General features: G+C 40.8%; 1 protein-coding gene across 1 annotated transcript; it reads left to right on the forward strand.

Annotated features, from left to right (window-relative positions):
• Window positions 1–323: 323 nt before the first annotated feature.
• Window positions 324–19,249, forward strand: LOC133513758 (F-box only protein 33). The gene is given in 7 exon segments (XM_061844821.1): window positions 324–895; window positions 898–949; window positions 1,861–1,971; window positions 5,090–5,250; window positions 5,442–5,650; window positions 5,757–6,054; window positions 8,647–19,249. Coding segments are annotated over 7 exon segments (1,473 nt in total). The 5' UTR covers window positions 324–519; the 3' UTR covers window positions 8,913–19,249.
• Window positions 19,250–20,194: the final 945 nt, after the last annotated feature.

Consider the following 20,194-nt stretch of genomic DNA (forward strand, 5'->3'; position numbering starts at 1 on the left):
TTGAAAGAGACATAGACGTGAAGGGGGTGTGTCTGAGAATGAATCAGCTCCAAAAAGATGACACGGCCACAGAATTCCAAAGGACAAACGCTGCCCCCTCACGTTTTTTTCTGGTATGGCAAAAATAAGAGCACACAGGGCCATACCATTAACCTCTTACGATTCGCACGTGCACCCACAGACTACCAACATTGTGACGAAAGTGTATTCAACACCATGATATATATATATATATATATATATATATATAGATATATATATATATATATTGTATATAGAGTTCAACAAAAGCCCAATTCATCCAGGTTTCAGTATATGTTGTTGGCATGTTATTCCCCTTCAGTTTAAGGAAATGGTGCGGTCCAATACTATTGAAGTCAAAACTGGGAAGCTGTTTGTTTTCAGCTAGAATAGAACGCTGCTGATAGCTTCCAGCCTTTCACTGCGGCACCGATTTTTTAGGAGGCTTTAACCGTTAAATATCTGCTTGCTTTCTTTTTAGCTGTGCCGTTTCTCGCCATGGCTCTGTGCGGCGGCGTCGGAGCCATGGCTTTACCAAGCGAGCTAATCGTCCACATATTCTCCTTTCTGTCAGACCGAGACAAGCTCCGGGCCTCGGCCGTTTGTTCGCGGTGGAGGGAGTGTCTGTTCTATCCAGCTCTGTGGACTGAACTGAAACTACGGATAGGCGGCGGTAGCTCAAGCTCCGAGGAGACTTCGAGATTGGAGTTCCTCATGCTGAAGTTCGGTGCTTTCGTGCGAGAACTACAGCTGGAACTCTCTCCCGAAGAAGTCAGCCCGAGTTCCCTCAACAACGAGCCGCCCTCCGCCACCAGAGTGGACCTGCCTGCAGGTCCTAACGACTCGCAACCGTCCAAGAATGCAGAGACGCGATGGCTACCTACTTGGACCAGGCGTTGTGTGTGCTCACCAATATTCGTAACAACAGGTGACTTCAACACTTAATTGTTCTTAAATTGTGGCCGGTTTGGGGAAAAAAAATATTCCCTGTATGTCCTGACTACGTTCAACTTTTTGTGCGTATTCTGTAGGTAGGAGTACTAGCGCGATTAGCAAGCAAATACGTGCGTTACATTAGCCAAGGAATTATGTAATATTGACAACTGCATGTCGTTTTCCAATCAATAAATGACGCTTGCATTACTTGTCTGTTGAACTTGGTAGTACATGCTTTCCTGCTGACATTTATCAAACTACATACGTACTGCTGGTGTGTTGTTAGGCCTCCAACATGTATCATAGCCGTCCTCCTACAAGCTGTTAACAATGCAGCTGGACACAAGGCTTTGTGGGTATGACCTGCTGATATCAGCAGTGAAGCATACGTCAAATACAATTGAAACATTCCCAGGATCAGTTTGTCGATACGTTTCTACAGAAGTACAATGTGATCACAAAACGTGCACCCCAAAGTACTGCTTGCATACTGTGTAATCACATGTATAAAAGTTGGAATTCAGAACTTAACGGTAGAGTATGCAATTATTTATTTTGTACATTAAAAACGAACGTAATTTTCACTGAAGCCACTATTAGATGAGATGACACAATGATTAAGCCTATCAGCTCCCCCATCTTTCTCTGTTTTTCAGTAGTTGAGGTTTTTATATTTTGCGACTGAATAATCATTCCTGCACTTGTGTACTTGGTACCAAAAATAACGTAGCAGAAATTAAACCTTTTATAACGCATTCAGCGGCACGCCCCCCTTTTTTTCCCCATTTGTAAAAAAATAAATAAAAACATTAATTTTTGTGTTTTTGAAGCAGAAAGTAATTGCATGAATACTTTGTAGCACAACTTAAGTTTCCTTTTCTGTTTTCCTCTATTTTCCATTAGGAACCTGCAGAAGTTGCGTCTATATGGAGACACTTGTGCTCTCCAACAGGAGGGACTCTTGGACAACTCCAACCTCCACCAAATTGACCAAGGCCACAAGAAAATCAATGAGTAAGACTTTACATTTAAAACTTTAGGGCACAAGGGCAGTTCTGCTTTTATCCAACCATAGAAACATAATATACTATTTCAAGAAGTCCAAAGGTCTATTAATACCAGTTTTATCTCAAAAACTTTCGACTGAATCAATCTCAACGACGGTACATACTGGTTCAAATGCCAGGTTTTTGGGATTAGAAAATACATTTCAAAACGTTTCCACCATTAATTTAGCCTGAAACAGTTTGATTTTAAAAGTATGTATATATATTTGAGGGAAAATAATACATTTGTATTGTACATGTATTCTATGTCTATATATGTCTGTGTAATTTATACATATACTCTGCTATTTTATACACACGTTTTTCTATATATCATATATAGTAGGGTGAAAAAGTGTTGTTGGCTAACAATTGTGCAAGTTCTCCCACTTAAAAAGATGAGAGGCCCGTCATTTTCATCATAGGTATAGAAAGGAATAAAAATCCAATCACATTTTTTTTATGAATTAATTGGTAAATTCCTCAGTAAAATAAGGATTTGTTCACTTACAAACAAGAACAAACAGTTTCTGTCGCTCACAAACCTCTAACATCTTTAGAGGCTCCTCTGTCCTCCACTCGTTACTTGACCTTTTCGCTGATTGGCTTGGCCGATAATTTGCATTTTTTGCTGATCAGTTTTGATGTCACAATTTGCTGATCCACTCACTGACATAATTAATTGGCTCACACAAAGACATTTACTCCGCGTCATCGTCATGCACAGTACATCTGAATCTAAGAGCTAGTTTATGTCCTTTGGTGCAGGCAGCGTGGGATCGATTCCTGCTCAGTGATGGTGTCGATATTTGCCCTGCGACTTGCTGACGACCATTTCGGGGTGTAGTCTGCCTTCGCCCGAAGTTAGCTGGGATAGGCTCCAGCTCTCTCCCCGGATAAATGCGGAGGGGTTGCATCAGGAAGGGCATCCAGCGTAAAAACTGTGCCAAACAAATATGAGCGCTCATCTGAGATGACATAGTGTGGCGACCCTAACGGGACAACGTACAAGACAAATGATTGCACTATGTCAGACTAAACTTTCTTTCGGCTTGTCTGGTTAGGGGTCTGTTGTGGCTTATGACGGAGCCGAGTCGTGCTGCTTTAGGGGGTTGTTCATAGACGCCACAGTATGCGATGAATAACACAGTCGAGCCGGGGCGCTTTACTGCGCGCACATGGCTGAGTGAGGCATTCTCGGCTGGGTTCTTCAGAGCCACCCCCGTCCGCAAAGCCCGACGCGCTGCCTTCGCAGAAGCCGTGACCGCCGAACGGGGCGCCTCAGCCGGTGTGGCTGATTTTTGGCGCTGCGGTGGCATATAATGGAGCCGAGCTGTGCTGCTTAAGGGGGTTGTTCATAGCCGCCGCAGTACGCAATGAACATCACCGTCGAGCCGGGTCGCTTTACTGTGCGCACGCGGCCGAGTGAGGCATTCTTGGCTGGGTTCTTCAGAGCTGCCCCCGTCCGCGAGACCAAAGCTCAGCCTTTGCTGGCAAAGCGACTCACCAGCCCGACACCATCCGACGCGCACATTGACATATTTCGTACGGGGATCTTTTGTTACGTTATGAGAGACCGATTAGGTGGTCCGCCCCAAATTATTATTTTCTTAGTAGCTGTATACACACCTACCTGTTATTTGGAACCCACGAAGCTCTCATCCTCCTCACCCGTGCAATCCGTTTTTCATGACGAACCGGGTCTCTTGCAAACTTATGAAGGGTAAATCCATTCTCCCGAGTGTTCAAGCAATGTCCAGCAATGCAATGAGCCGGCATTTTCGCTAACACGAAGGAACAACGAGCTACCTTCCCGGAGGTAAAACTAACGCCTCTCTCCTTTACGTCACTTCCAGCTTCTTCTTAAACAAATCCCTCAAGAGGATTTTCATGGCGGGAGTTACAAAAAGCTGTATACGTCAAATTCATGTTCTGTGGTGGTAAAAAATGCATGGGCCCATATTGGCTGCCGTTTTTTTCATTAATACCATACTAAAAATAGTCCATTTCATGAGAACAGCCCTTTAAATGTGCACTGTGATTGGATGGTGACCAATTCAGGGTGCATCTCTCCAAGAGTCAGCTGGGATAGCCTCAATTATGCTTGTGATCCTGATGAGGAGAGCATTACATAAAATGGATGGAAGATAATTGGAAACATTTAAGTGTGACAAAAATCCATCCATCTGTCCATTATCTGAACCACTTCACAAGGGTCTCGGGAGTGCTGGAGCCAATCCCAGCTATATTTGGGCAGGAGGCAGGGTACTGGTTTGCAAAAAAAACAAACCTAGGAGGAGGCAAACACTTAAACACCACATAAATCATAAGCACAACGATACCTTTTACCTTTCATAAATGCGGATGTAAGAAGAGGCTTACATCTTAAAGCCCTTCTGTAAATTGCTGCTTGCTGCGTTGGAAAAGGACCTACAAATAATTATGTTTGGGGACGTCCTGTAAACATGATATGTAGGCAGATTAAAATACCCGTCACTTTTGGCATAAAAACCATCAGGCTTATGCTATAAACCAGAAAAAATGTCAGGGAGAGCCTCTAGAACAACTGAATTTTGAGTGGGATTTATCAGTGGTATTAAAACTGGTGACAGGTGTGCGCTGACTTTAAACACAAATTTGAATGTGATTGATTTTGATTCTTTAAAAAAAAAAAAAAAAAGCTGCATCACAGTTTTCACAGTATGTATGCACTTGTATTTTTACTTCCTCTCTTAAATTTGGGTTTTTTTCTATTCAATTTTGTTGCACAAATAATAGGCAATATCATGGTGGAAACAGTTTTAAGTAATCTCTGTCAATGAAAATTACTGTGTAGTCCAAGTGAATACTGGTGTAAAGCTCAGAAATGGTATTGGAGTTCCTTGGGTGTAAACACGCAGCCTTCTTAAGTTTTATATTTGACCCTTAAAACATTAAAATCTGAATTTCCACTTCAATTTAGTTGCATTTCTGGTACTTGTGAAGCAACCACAATAGCATCATCAACAAACCATTTTCTAGATTTAAGTCAAGTCAAGATATTTTAAAATTATGAGACTTCTCCCTCTTTTCTCTTACCACTGCAGGATCCAGCGGTTGTTGAGAGAGTTTTTATCTCACAGTAGGCAGCTTAGGTGGTTGTCCTGTAGCTTCATGCTTGGTCTGGTGACTCCCTCCTCCTTAGCATGCCTATCGAATCCCTCTTCAGAGACTTTACAGCACCTCAGTTTGCTTGACCACCAGTTTGGTACGTATGAAGGTGACTTTGCATTGGTTTGCAGGTGTAAAACCAAAGTATAGTTCATTAAAACGAAAATTCACATGAAACTAACAGAACAGGCATTAGTCTTATTTAAAAAAAAAAAAAAAAAAGATGGTGTTTCATCGATATAATTAATACCATTTGAAACTGTGACCATAACGTTTCCTTCTCTACAGGTCCTCTCATTTCACCATCTGAGTTGGACCGTCTTTCTTCTTTACACTCTCTCGCTCTTGATTTCTCTGATCTTACATCTGAGCTGTGTGGTCTGCTGGCATCACCACACCGGCCTCCGCTGCATCGTTTGTCACTGCTGCTTAATGGTGCCACTCTGGAATTCAAGTCTTTAGAAGGGACGGCTACAGAGGACGATTGGAAGGCGCTGGTAAAGCAAGAATCTACCCCAACTCCAATGATGAGCATCATATTTTGTAAGAGATAGTAGTTGATAGCATTGTAAACATCACTCAAATTTTTCCGTCAATCCCCAGGTACAGGTGAGTGCCAACCTACGAGTGTACCTCATGGCTGTAGAGGTCACCAGCACAGATCTCCTCAGAGTGCTGAAGCCGAGCCTTCCACTGGAGCGCATCCACCTGGATAGTTACAATACATTGGTGACCGACACCACTCTGGAGCTCATCGCTCAGCAATACAATAAAACTCTAACACACTTCCTTTTACTGAGGGATGACCCTGATTTCCCAGACCTCAGTGTCAATCGCAATGAAGATCCATTGGTCCTCTTGGCTTGGAGGTGTACTCAACTGGCTGTGCTTATAATTCACGGTGGGTCCATGATCATCTATTTCTTAGAGAAAAATGCATTGAAACCTGTAAAATGAAATGCTGTCGCTGCCAAAAAGAATTTAATTTTTTACTTTTGATGGACTACTGTCATTTGATTTGTTGTGGAAGGTTGTGTGGACACTTGCAACACAAAACAGAACCTTTGTGTAAGCGTAGGCTCCTGGTGATGAAGTGAAAATTGAGCTTAAACAACTAATGGTATTAATTTTTTTCTTTTGTTTGTTATAATTTCTCATAGTCATGGCGGTATGTGAGAGAATGGTTAGCATACGTGCCTCACAGTTCTGAGGGCCCAGATTCAAATCCACTCTCGCCAGTGTGGAGTTTCGATGTTCTCTCTGTACCTGCATGTGTTTTCACTGGGTTCTCTGGTTTTCTCTCTCATCCCTGAAACATGGATATTAGGTTAATTGAAGACTAAATTACCCAAAGGTGTGAACGGTTGTTTATGTTAGTCCTGCAATTGGCTGGCAACCAGTTCAGGGTGTAAGCTGCCTCTCACCCATAGTCAGCTGGGAAAGGCTGTTGCACGCCCACAACCCTAGTGATAATAAGTGGTATGGAAAATGAACGATTGTCTTAACCATGCAAAAAATGTTATTCTGTACACACAAAATATTTTGGCTGGGTTATTTTTCTGCAAGCAAAAACACCAATGTTCCAATTTCGCCACTTCCTGTTGATATTCAAACTTGTCGCTATCTTTGATGAGGGCGATGACTATGGTGTCATCTGTAAACTTCAGGAGTTTGACAGCCAGGTGCCTTGAGGTGCAGTTGTTTGTGTGGAGCGGCAAGAGCAGAGGGAAGAGGACTCAACCTTGGGGTGCCTCGGTGCTGCTAGTGCACATGAATGACGTGGTGTCCCTCAGCGTCACCTGCTTTGTCCTGCCTGTCGGGAAGGTTGTTGATCCACTGGCAGATGGCAGGCAAGAAGCTTGGAGGAGAGGATGATTGTGTTAAATACAGAGCCGAAGTCCACGAACAGGATCCTCGCATAGGTTCTCTCTCTGTCGAGATGTTCAAGGATGAAGTACAGACCCATGTTGATGGAATCATCCACAGACCTGTTAGCTCAATAAGCAAACTGCAGTGAGTTAAGATGGGGAACTGTGCTTTTCGTTATTGAATTTTCTCTGTTGGATAATTCACTGAAAGGCGAAATCCACTGGCTTGCATTAACAATCTATTCAATAGGTCATGTAATATGGAGCGCTGATTTCTCAGGTTTATCCCCATCTGATGAAGAAATAGCAGTATTGGTTGATCGGGAAGACGGAGGAATACTTCCACACACAACCGTGAGCCGCTCAGTTGATATGGAAGGCGGAGGAATATTTCCATACACAGCAGTGAGTGGCTCAGCCGCTCGGTTGATTGGGAAGGCGGAGGAATATTTCTATTCGGATTTTAACCTGTGGCTGTAAATAATGCCGCCAGCTCCGCTGCCCGGCTGTAAACAATGTTGAATATTCAGACGGTTCTTCGGGCGGAATGATGCGGAGTCTGACGAGCTCGCTCCACCGAGCGGCGGAGCCGTGAACTCGCTCCCCGCCTGAGCGAGCTCCTGGCTCGGCGGGAAGCGAGCTCACAGCTCTGGCGCTCGCCGGAGGGAGCTCCTAGGTCAAGCGAGCTCACGGCTCTGCCGCTCTGTATGGAAGTATTCCTCTGTCTTCCCGATCAACCAATACTGCCATTTCTTCATCAGATGAGGATAAATCCGAGAAATCGGCGCTGGGCATAATGGTGTCCCATGTAATCGAGCGTTTGCAACGGCACATAACACGTCACATATACCCATGTAGGTCATGTAACTCACGAAAATGGCAGCGCTCCTGAAAATTCGTAATCGTCAATAAAAAAATCTTTTCAAAACAGTAGTAAATGAGAGAGAATTTAACATCACATTTCAAGATAGAGTACATATTACATGACCTATTGGATACATTGTTAATGCAAACCAGTGGATTTTCCCCTTTAAGCCCACGGTTATCTCTTTTGCTGTTGCATTTTCTCCACCACATTTTTGTCCTTCCACTAGACTTTTCATTGATATGCTTGGACACAGCAGTCTGTGAACAACCAGGGTCCTTAGCGATGAACTTCTGTTTGCTTACCCATCTTATGGGGGTTGTCAATGACAGTCTTCTGGCCAATTGTCAAGTCTGCAGTCTTCCCCATAGTGAACCAAAGAGAAGCAATTTAATGACACCCCGCGAAACCTGTGGTGGTCGTTTAAATTTAGTAGATGATTACTTTGTGACAGTCAGTTTAAAACATTAATGGCATGGAAAATTTGGACTCTTTTCTTCACAGTATTTTTTTTTTTTTTTTTTTTTTAAATCCTGAGTTTGTGGGTTTTTTAAGATAGAAGCTCAAATTATGTAAAAATAAACAAATAAATTACAAATACTTTAGATTGTGGGCCCTGAATCGCAAATGTATGAAAGTTTAACTTTTTGAATAGATTTGTGGAAAGAAATGAACTTTTCCATGATATTTAAATTTTGTGAAAATGATCTCGACATATAGTACTTGTGCTTTGTCTAATGTCTGTTTTGTCTCATTCCAGGCTACACTGTGTGGTCTCACAATCTGGTGGCAATCTCTCGTCTGCGGGGATCCAGTCTTCGTGTCCTGACTGTGTCTGAGGAGAGCATCGACTTTGACCCGGACCAGCCGGTGTATTTGGAAGGCGATCCAGTTCATAACCTGGTCAAAGAGGTGTCACTGGGCCTTGGCCGAGTGTGGCACCCATGTTTGGATTACAACATTGTTTTGACTGAGCCCACCCAGCACTTCCATCATGAGCTCCATGCTTTCAGCATGGGCATTTAGGCAAGAATGGCCAGTCCTGTAGACCACAGCCTGGGCTGTCCAGAGACCAGGCCAGATCAACTAAATACACATAAACTCACACCATGCTAAACTTGATTTTAACCGAGATGAATCATAAATTATATGTTTGCACGGGTTTTTGGCACATAACAGAAGGCAAATAATTCCCAAGAGTTTTTCCAGAGGAGGTCTTGTCTTGAGAATCAACTGAAATTTAGAAATTCCAAACCAACTTTTGAGTAGCATGCTTTATTCACAGTTAGTCAGATAACTTCAATTTGTAGGTTTAAAAATACGCCATTGCTTTCTTGTCTTTCAAGGCCCATTCTGGCCTGGGTTTGACCACAGAGGTAGACATTTTTTGATAGCTGGCTAATGTAATAAATCCCAGAGCTGCTCTATGAAATTAGTTTTTAAAATATCTTATCTTGTTCACAGGTAGAACAGGACGGGCAGTATGCTTGATTAATGGATCTTGGAAATTTTGTGAGAAAATGCTATGTGCTCAGACCCAAGTCGTTAGTTTTAGTTTTCAAGTTTTTTTTTTTTTTTTTTTACATCATTTTGTCTGTCTTATCTGCGCTTAGAAAAGTTGTTAATGTCTTGATCACTTCCTGGATAACAACCTTTTTAGTAAGTTCTTTGACAGCAGAAAAAAATATATACTGTAGCTGCCTGAGGCTGGTGCTGCTTGCTTCAAATATTTTTCATCAATGCCATGCCTTCTCAGATTATTCGCCACCTTACTGACAAGGTTTGCTTTTTATGGCCAGAGTTATTTATTATTAGTTGTAGTTGATCATTTTAAAATTTTGTGTTATGGAGATTATTGGTACATATTTGGATGCAGACGCATTCCACCCCCTTTACTTAGTGACATTTTTCAAAACCTCATTCGTCATCTAGATAGCGAGCCCCGTCTTCTGGTGGGCGCTCATGGCAAAACTATAAAATTCAGTAACAGAAAAGTGAACCTATTACTGTACTGTTTATTTTTCATTGATTGGTAATCAGCTGACAGTTAATATCCATTCATCCATGGATATGTCCACTAGGGCGGCATGGTGGACCAGCTGTAGAGCGTTGACCTCACAATTCTGAGCACCAGGGTTCAAATCCCAGCCCCACCTGTGTGGAGCTTGCATGTTCTCTGCGTGCTTGCGTGGGTTTTCGTCAGGCACTGCGGTTTCCTCCCACATCCCAAAAACATGGATTAATTGGAGATTCTAAATTGCCCCTAGGTATTATTGTGAATGCAACTGTTTCTGTGTACATGTGCCTGGCAACCAGTTCAGGGTGTACCCTAAATCCTGCCCGATGACGGCTGAGATTGGCTCCGCCACTCCGACAACCCTCGTGAGGATAAGCGGCTCAGACAATGGATGGATGGATATCCACTAGATCAAGATATTATCCGGAAATAGGTCTTTGTACATACTACTGCAGAACCATTGGAAGTGACCAGTGACCGGAAGCACAGATAAATGAATAGCAAAGTGCAAAAGGTTACATAAAAAATTGCTGTGGTTTTTCGATTGAAAATCATATTGCATCTCTACATCAGTGATTGAAAAGTCTATTTTATCTAACATGGTTATTCTAAAGTCAAAGCGAACAAATGTTTGGAAATAACATTCCCAGCTTTTGTGTTAAAAGTGCATCTTCGTCTGTGACGTTCTTGTGACACTTTTTGATTTAAAACATGACAAAGAAAATTTTGCCTTGAATGTGACTGTTGTTGGCCAATCAGACAATTGTTTTGTTGGGGTAGGGTTCAGAAATCTTTTCACAAGACTTCATTTTGTGGTAGAACTAGGAGTGTATGAAACAACTTTTGTGCAATGTAGGATTCACTCTTGTCTGAGAAAAAGAAAAAAGGCACCTTTGGTATAACATAGTTTTGAGTGCTATGACTCATTTCTGTGATGACACGTTTTTTCTTTGTCTCAGGTAAGCCTTTAAGATCCCTTTGATCGGGACAGTGGTGGAGGTTGTCGATGAGGGCGTGTGAAAAGAACTTTTTCTTGCAGATGCTTGTTTATTTTGATGTTCTTATTGAGTCACAGTTGCCTTTGAGATCACCCCATTTTGATGGAAAGTTATTTATTGTGCTGATTATTTTTTTAGGCCCGATAAACACTCCACTTTGGTAGATTTGTTTGCGAACCTAATCATACATTTGTTTTTAAAGAATTAGGTTGATAGATGTTGATAAACTGCACTCTTTTCTGTCACTAGTAGATGTTGGTAACACCTACTATAGACTGAGTGTGTGCATTCTGTGATTGAATGACCTATTGGACCACTTAAATTTTGAACTGAATGTAGTCCATTTTCAAGGTAGTGTGGATCTTGTCTGTGGTCCTTCCTCAGCCATGAAGACATGGTTAGTACTAACTTTAGTTGAAGCTTTGGGGAACTGTACCAAGCCTGGCATTGTACACAGAAGTATGTGTAACTTTTTTTTGTACACAGACCCAAGAAACGTACTTCTTAATCTAGCAGCAGTTTCCATGCTCAGTACGGTTTTATTCTCTTTGTCGGGTCAGTATTGTCCTGCACTGAAGTTTACATGAAGGCTTCTTCTGACTGTATGGCTGGTTGGGTGAAGGTTATTTAAGTTTATCTGCCTGTAGATGGACAAAGATTCTTTCCCAGATGGCTATAGATGGGTACCTACCATGCCTCTGCACTACATACTATAAAGGTTCATATCAAGGTGTGCGTTATGTTTACGTGGTGAGGTTGTCGACAGTCACCTCATGGGCAGCTGACTGAATTGGTTCGACTGGTGGGCATCCGGCTGTCAATAATTTCCTGGATGATAATACGACCATGATGGTTTAGCCTTGATAATCTCTTTCTTGGTCCATATCTCAGGATCGTTAAACTTTGGGTTACAATAGTTTCTTTTTATTCTAAAAAGGTTATTACAAATACACTTGGAGCTTGTGTATGCTGAAGAGAGCCTGGCACGAGCAGCAAAACTCATCCTGACCCAAAATATTTTGCATGAGCTTACCCCCCAATCAATTCTATATTTTAGGAAGATGCTTGTATAGAGATGATGATGGAAATTGAAAGCAATTTATACATATATGAACTAGAATTTTTTTTTTTTTTTTTTTTTTCTCCAGGCATATTTGTGGGGGCAAAACTATGGATCCCCATTTTGGCACTTTGACCTGCCCTGAGATTTTTTTTTCTCTGTATAATGTCACTGCTTTTCTTGCTGTGTTGTTGCTAAGAATGGATCTATTGCAATTACTGGCACTCTTATCACTCTAGTTTGATAGAGAAACTTGATTACATGACATTCTGAGAGGCTACGAGTAATAGTTAAATGTTGAGAGTGAACATTATTGAATTTACATGGCGGATAGGAACCAGTAAAACCAGACAGGATATTTTTGTCACCAACCAATTCCAAAGACAAATGACAAAGCACATGCTTTGAGGAAAAAGGAGCTCCTCATAACTATCTCATCCATAATTGCTAAATCCAGAGACATGCCTCAGTTTGCACTTGCAACTATTTTGTTTCTCGGTGGTTTGAATTGCCTAATAAAAAATTGCGTGTTCCTGTACAGCCTTTACACCTGCATGTTTAGTGTTTGTGTGCACATGGCATAGTTGGCTTGTTCATGTGCTGTCAACCCAAAATGTAATGCATAAGGATGCAAGAGATGTAATCAGTGGTTCACAGGGTACAATCAGATGTTAATGACAAAATCATTAGCTCAGGCTTCTAGTTTGCTTATGAGACTAGTAGACTAGTTACAACTGTGAGTTCAGTGCTGCCAAAGACTACATTGGAGCAAAACATATGTAAATGCCGTGTTAACTTGTCTGCGATGTGCTCATATACACTCACACACTGACAACAGGCTGGTCCACACTAAATTTGGTTTTATGGTTAATATTCCAGTCTTCCGGGGGGCACGGTGGATCAGCGAGTAAAGTGTTAGCCTCACAGTTCTGTGGTCCCTGGTTCAATCCTGGACCCGCCTGTGTGGAGTTTGCATGTTCTCCCTGTGCCTGCATGGGTTTTCTCTGGGCACTCCACATCCCAAAAACATGCAACATTAATTGGAGACACTAAATTGCCCCTAGATGTGATTGTGAGTGCGGCTGTTTGTCTCTATTTTCCCTGCGGTACCTTTCCTCCTGCCCGTTGACAGCTGGGATAGGCTCCAGCACTCCTCACAACCCTCGTGAGGATAAGTGGCAAAGAAAATGGATGGCTGGATTCTAGTCTTCTTTCGATTCAAGTGTCTCCCTGGGCACCATGCTAGTTACTTCACTAGTTACTGTGTGTACAGAATGTCAGGATCTTTTGTCAGAAGCGAAAGGAACAGAGGAGGCAAAGTACAGGTGATGGGAGGGGGGTCCGCAATCATTGTTTTTATGCTGGCTGTTGGTTTAACTTGTTTTAACATGATGAATACCATTGTGATTTCACAAGTATGGAGTGTTGTTTCTTGTTTTGAGGTTTTGGGGCCTGGCTATTGGAATCCAGCATGTTACTTCACAACAATAGCATCATTCCATCATTCCTCAGCTTGGGCAGAGATGGATCTCCTTGTGAAGTTGCAGAATATGGATGCTATTTTGTCGCCACCATATTTTTATTCAACTTTGTAACTGCGAAAAGTGAGTGAATGTAGAGATAAAGAGACCAACACGGGTGACTAAACACTTCGTTCAGGCACCACATTTGGGACAGTGTAGCATTCCAGTAAGGAAAACCCTGTTACTCTGGTAAAGCTAGCCAGTATGAGATTAAATTGAGCTATTCTTATCATACCAATGACATTCCTTCACCAACTTGAAGACCCATATGTCTGATTTGAATCAAGCCTGTAGTCAACTTTGTGTTTCAGGCTTTGCTGAAAAGCGATTTGCTGCTAGAAGTGGTAGGAGCATACAATTCTATATGGGCGACTCTCAGGTCATTGAACATACATGAAAGCAAACCACAAGGTTTATATCTTACATAGAAATTATGATAGAGCTATAACTAGATAAATTTATATTTTTATGTCAATACACCTAATTTTGTGATTGCAAAGATGATGAGGTACCTTGTACAGACTAGTCACGCCAGAGAACCGGCTGGACTGAGTTGAGTAAATGTGTGATGCCGTATAGAGTGGTTCTTTAAATCGCCATACGTTAAAATGCCAACTGATGTGTGTGTGTGTATATATATATATATATATATATATATATATATATATATATATATGTTTATGCAAAACCTTCTGGCTATTTGAGGGCATTTTGTGTCAGGAACACAAAGCCTCCTCACGTTTGAGAAACTGTCCTACTTGGAATGCTGAAAGTTTTTTTTTTTTTTTTTTTTTTTTTTAAGCTTTTATCCAGCTGGCTTTGTCTTCATATTTCCAGCGATTGTGCACACAAATACTCACCCTGAATATTTTTTTTTTTTGGGGGGGGTTGGCTGTTTTTATTTTTTTTTTATAAAATAATATAAAGTTTGGCCTCATGGGTAATGATAGAACAGAATGTGCCAGCATTCTTTATTAGAAAGTTGGTCTCAACAGCTACTGAGAACATAAAAACTTGCCTTCAGGAGAACTGTTAGAAAAAATTAACATCTGGGTTCATCTTGTGCGGCCCACACATACTGCGAGTTTGATTAGATGACATTTCCAACGCTTAACAGCTAAACCCGCTGTCTTCGAAGGACTGGGTTAAGTGTGTGTGTGTGTGTGTGTGTGCGTGTGTGTGTGCGTGTGTGTGTGTGTGTGTGTGTGTGTGTGTGTGTGTGTGTGTTGCTGTAGTAGCAAAGCAGCAAACAGCAGTCCAAATAGCTACCGAGATTGCAGAAAGACCAATCAATTATACTTCCACTTAGATCATTACGCCAATGTAATGCCAGTTTCATAGTGTCACCTCTCAGGATGTTTGCAATGTGTTAGAAACTGGACTTAATAAAGTTCCTCATACTTTTGAATGAGTTAACAATGGACAGTTTTTCCTCACCACAATGTGAGACTTTAGATACTTCCTTGATTTTTTTTTTTTTTTTTTTTTATTTTTATTTTTTTTTTCTTCCTTCTTTCTCCAACTGTAGACTACTACTGGTACATGCAGGACTCGGAATTAGCTCACATAAGACTGGACTCTGAAGGGCTGTGTTTTCATTATTACACTATTGTTGTCTTTTGTTCCTCACTGTATGTTCATTGTACAGGTTTTAGTCTAGTTGTAGTCTCATTCACACCAAGAGCCTTAGAAGATGTCACAGGTTCTCAAGTTCAGCCATGTTTATCTTTCAAACAGGTTTTTCTAGCTTCTGCTTGGTTTTGCCCCATTTTCTCTCTCGCTCTTACTCTCTCTTATTTGATGAACTTTCCATGCTGTTGTGAAAACAATGGGCAACAATTTGCCCACAGGAAAAAAAAAACTGACCAAACTGGTGTTCACCATCAGAATGACAAGTGTAACTCTTGGCTTTACCATAAGTTGATCCATGCCAGTGTCACCAAACTGTCGTGAATGCAATCTCAGTAAATGTGATTTAGCTGTCTCTGGCTTGTCAAATCTGAAGAGCCAGCGCTCCTATTTAGTTAGGCGCGCACGCTGCACAACTATGCAAGAGGAATGCATCTCATCCATACTTTTTTCCCCCAATTTCTCATGGTCACGCAGTAGAAACGAGGATCGAATATATTAAGAATTTGCAATGACAGTCAGCCTTATGTTAATTTGTGAAATCCTATTGGTTCCTTTAGAAGATCATAAGATTCTGGTCAGCCAGCCCAGCAGAAGCATCGGTTATGGCAGGCTCACTCTTAGTCTCTGTGAGACTGGCGAGATGGCCCCCAGTTTTGTCGTAGTACGAATGTTGTGCATTTGTTTAGAATCAGGACAGTTTGCAATAAGTCTTACCACAGCGCAAGAAATACAGTGGGGGAAAAAAAGTAAGTATTTGAACACCCTGCTACAGTATATTGTAAGTTCTCCCACTTAGAAATCATGGAGGGGTCGAAAATTTTCTACATAGGTGCATGTCCGCTGTGAGAGATAATCTAAAAAGTAAACTCCAGAAATCCCAATTTATTTGTGTGATACAGCTGCAAATAAGTATTTGAACACCTATCTATCAGCTAGAATTCTGGCCATCAAAGACGTGTTTGTCCGCCTTTAAAAGTCCACCTCCACTCCATGTATTATCCTGAATCAAATGCACCTATGTGAGGTCATTAGCTACATAAAGACACCTGTCCACCCCCTACAATCAGTAAGACTCAAACTTGTAACATGGCCAAGACCAAAGTGTTGTCCAAATACACCAGAGACAAAATTGTACAACTCCACACAGCTGGAAAGGGCTACGAAGAACTTGCCAAGCAGCTTGGTGAAAAAAGGTCCACTGTAGGAGCAATCATTAGAAAATGGAAGAAGCTAAACATGAAGGTCAATCTCAATCAGAGTGGAGCCCCATGCAAGATATCACCCCGTGGGGTCTCAATGATTTTGAGAAAGGTGAGGAATCAGCCCAGGACGACACGACAGGACTTTGTCAATGACCTAGAAAGAGCTGGGACCACCGTTTCCAAGGTGACTATTGGTAATACACTTAAGACGTCATGGTTTGAAATCATGCATGGCATGGAAGGTTCCCCTGCTTAAATCAACAAATGTCAAGGCCCGTCTTACGTTTGCCAATGACCATTTGGATGATACATAGGAGTCATGGGAGAACGTTTTGTGGTGAGATGAGAACAAAATGGAACTTTTTGGTCATAATTCCACGAACCGTGTTTGGAGGAAGATGAATGATGAGTTCCATCCCAAGAACACCATCCCTACTGTGAAGCATGGGGATGGTAGCATCATGCTTTGGGGGTGTTTTTTCTGTACATGGAACAGGACGACTGCACTGTATTAAGGAGAGGATGACCGCGGCCATGTATTGTGAGATTTTGGGTCACAGCCTCTTTTCCTCAGTCAAAGCATTGAAGATGGGTCATGGCTGGGTCTTTCAACATGACAATGACCCAAAGCACACAGCCAGGAAAACCAAGGAATGGCTCCGTAAGAAGCATATCAAGGTTCTGGCGTGACCTAGCCAGTCTCCAGACCTAAACCAAATAGAAAATCTTTGGAGGGAGCTGAAACTCCGTGTTCTCAGCGACAGTCCAGAAACCTGTCTGATCTAGAGAAGATTTGTGTGGAGGAGTGAGCCAAAATCCCTCCTGCATTGTGTGCAAACTTGGTGAACAACTACAGGAAGAGTTTGACCTCTGTAATTGCAAAGAAAGGCCAAATATTAACATTGTTTTTTGTCAGGTGTTCAAAATACTTATTTGCAGCTGTATCACACAAATAAATCGTTAAAAAAATCATACATTGTGATTTCTGGATTTTTCTTTTTAGATTATCCCTCTCACAGTGGACGTGCACCTACGATGAAAATTTCAGACCCCTCCATGATTTCTAAGTGGGAGAACTTGCAATATAGCAGGGTTTTCAACTACTTATTTTATTCACTGTATATACACTGTTATGAAAAGTATTTGCCTCTTCTCACTTTTTTTTTTTTTGCAGTTTCCATACATAAGATTATCAAACAAATAATAATAATGATAAGATAACTTGCAGTTTTCAAACTGTGATTTTATTTATTAATAGGGGGTGACTGTGATCTTTTCAAAGCTACTTGGCCCTGTGTGGAAAAGGTAAATGTGAAATCCTGAGTTAACTTGTGGCTTCTCACATTTGTGGGAAAGCTGAATTAATATTCACTGACCACATTCAAACCTGATTACCTCCAGACCTTCTCAACCAGGAAATAACTTAAATAGAACCTGTCTAAAAATGAAGTTGGTCTAAAGATTTTGGGAAAAAAAATTAAAAAAGCTGTGACAGAATGCCACAATCCAAAGAAATTCAAGAGCAGATGAGAAGTAATTGCCATCTATCACTTTGCAAAGGGTTTCAAAAACAAATTCCAGCAAACCACATTGAGTCTTTACCCTCTCCAGTGGACAGTGGTTTTCATGACACAGGGGGTGCGGTTTGTTTTACCCCAACCTCCAATCCTCCAGGGCTGGGGGGTGTTAAAAGTTAATTTCCAAAAAGTGGGGTGTGCCCAGAAATTTTGAAACTCACTATCCTAACAGCACCTCGGCGACTCATCCAGGAAATCACAAAGGAACCCAAGACAATGTCTAAAGATGTTGCTGAATTAAAACAATTGTTCAAGGGAGAGTGGGCTAAAATATCTCCAGACATGTGAACATTGACGGTGCTAGACTGTTTGATTTCAGTTTATGCTGCTGAGGATGACCCAACCAGTTTATTAGAGTTCAGGGAGAATTATTTTTTCCATACAGGACTAGATACCTTTTGGAATAATATTTTTTTCTTGAATAAATACGAAGACCATCTAAAAAATGCATTTTGTTTAGTTGGGAAATCTTTGTCAACTTGAATGTTTGATATAAATAAATTGGGAAATAAAAAAAAAAAATGAGAAGGGTGCCAATACGTTTTCACATTGCTGTGTATGTGTGTACATAAATATTCACAATGCATCTTAGTAAAAGTATCACCAATTGTTTACTGTGATATACTATTACATAAATACATGTCCAGGTTGAATTTCTGAATACAAAATATGTTATGGAATCATGCAGAGATTGTAGATTATGTTCTGGTGTATGGTTTCAAAAGTACTGTTGACTATTTTAACAGTCGCATTCCTGTGTGATTGTGGGTGGTACATTGTCCACAAAAAAAGTGACTTTAACCTTTTATTTTGGCATGAAATCGAAGTTTGCCCAAACCCCAGCAGGGCACTTTGCCAAATAGTTCCAAGTCTTTATTCTGGTAGGATATATTTTCATTTTAAAGCGGACTTCAAGAACTTGGAGCTGTTGAAATAGAGTTTGCTAACAGCTAAATTAATGACTCACCAGAAGGAAAAAAAAAAAACCCTGCAGATTATGGGGAAACTAATGTATTTTTAGATCAAGACTTTTGCTCAATTTCTCTGTAAAACTACATTCATTGAATGTGAAATTGAATAATTTCAAATGTGATAAGAATAGTTTTGGATCAGTATGCTAGTACACTATTCCTAATGTGGCCTGTCCATGGCTGAGCTCACCAGCCATTTGCTCTTACTTGCTCAGTGAGAATGGTTCGGACCCATGGTGAAGTCCCCACCTTTACACACACACACAATAATGTATCTCAATAATCAGTAATAAATAATGGTGAAACTAGTTAAATGCTTTGCATTTTTGTGTTGAATGGATGCTGCTTCTTTTAGTTGGTGAAATAAAAGCATTCAAATGTAATGTGCTTCTATTGTATATTTCTTATCCTCACTGTTCTCCAAGGAGTTGTTTATGGTACACTTGATCTCCTGAGCAGTCTTAAAATCCTCGCATCCAGACTTGTCACCAGGAAGCAACATGATCACATTAAATGTAGCCATCATTCCATTTCATGCAGCATCTCATAGGTCATATTTCTCCATTATTGTAATTTGCAAGGGGTATAAACTAATTAATGGAGGACACTTTTTCATCTTATAAATATATCAAATGGCCCAGACCGTTAAGCCTATATATGCTGAATTTAAGCATTTACTCAAAATAATGCCGCATGTTAAAGATGCAGAACCAAACCATGCAACCAACTTGCCTTTACAAACATTGGAAAGAATGCTCTGACATACAACACTAAACTGTATGTGAAGTACAGATATTATTGTTCACTTGAGGTCGCCCTTCTTGGATACACATTTTGACATGGGGTTCTTTCCATGCTGAAATATGGATACGTAACATATTCAGACCCCCTTGATATTTTTTTTAGTTATATTGCAGTGGTTTATCTAAATTTACGTGTTAATTTTTCCCTTAGGTGCAGATGCATATTGCAGCCCCAGCAGCAACAACAACAAAAAGTTCACTATCATGTTATAACATGATATATATCTTATAATGTGATATGTTTCATGGTATAATGTGATAAATTCTATGTTACAACGTGGATAATGTCACGTTATAAAGTAATACGTTTTACATTTTAACATCAAATTTATCAGCTGTAATTAACCTGACGCTCACGTTATAACGTGATGTGTTTCATCCTATAATGTGATGTGTTTCATGGTATAATGTGATAAATTATGTTAAAACGTGAATAATGGCACGTTATAACACGTTTTACATTATAACAAGAAATGTATTCGATGTAATTCATTAACATGAAATCACATTCTAACATGAAATGTA

The sequence above is a fragment of the Syngnathoides biaculeatus genome, chromosome 15 (assembly GCF_019802595.1).
Source record: "Syngnathoides biaculeatus isolate LvHL_M chromosome 15, ASM1980259v1, whole genome shotgun sequence".
Taxonomy (NCBI): domain Eukaryota; kingdom Metazoa; phylum Chordata; class Actinopteri; order Syngnathiformes; family Syngnathidae; genus Syngnathoides; species Syngnathoides biaculeatus.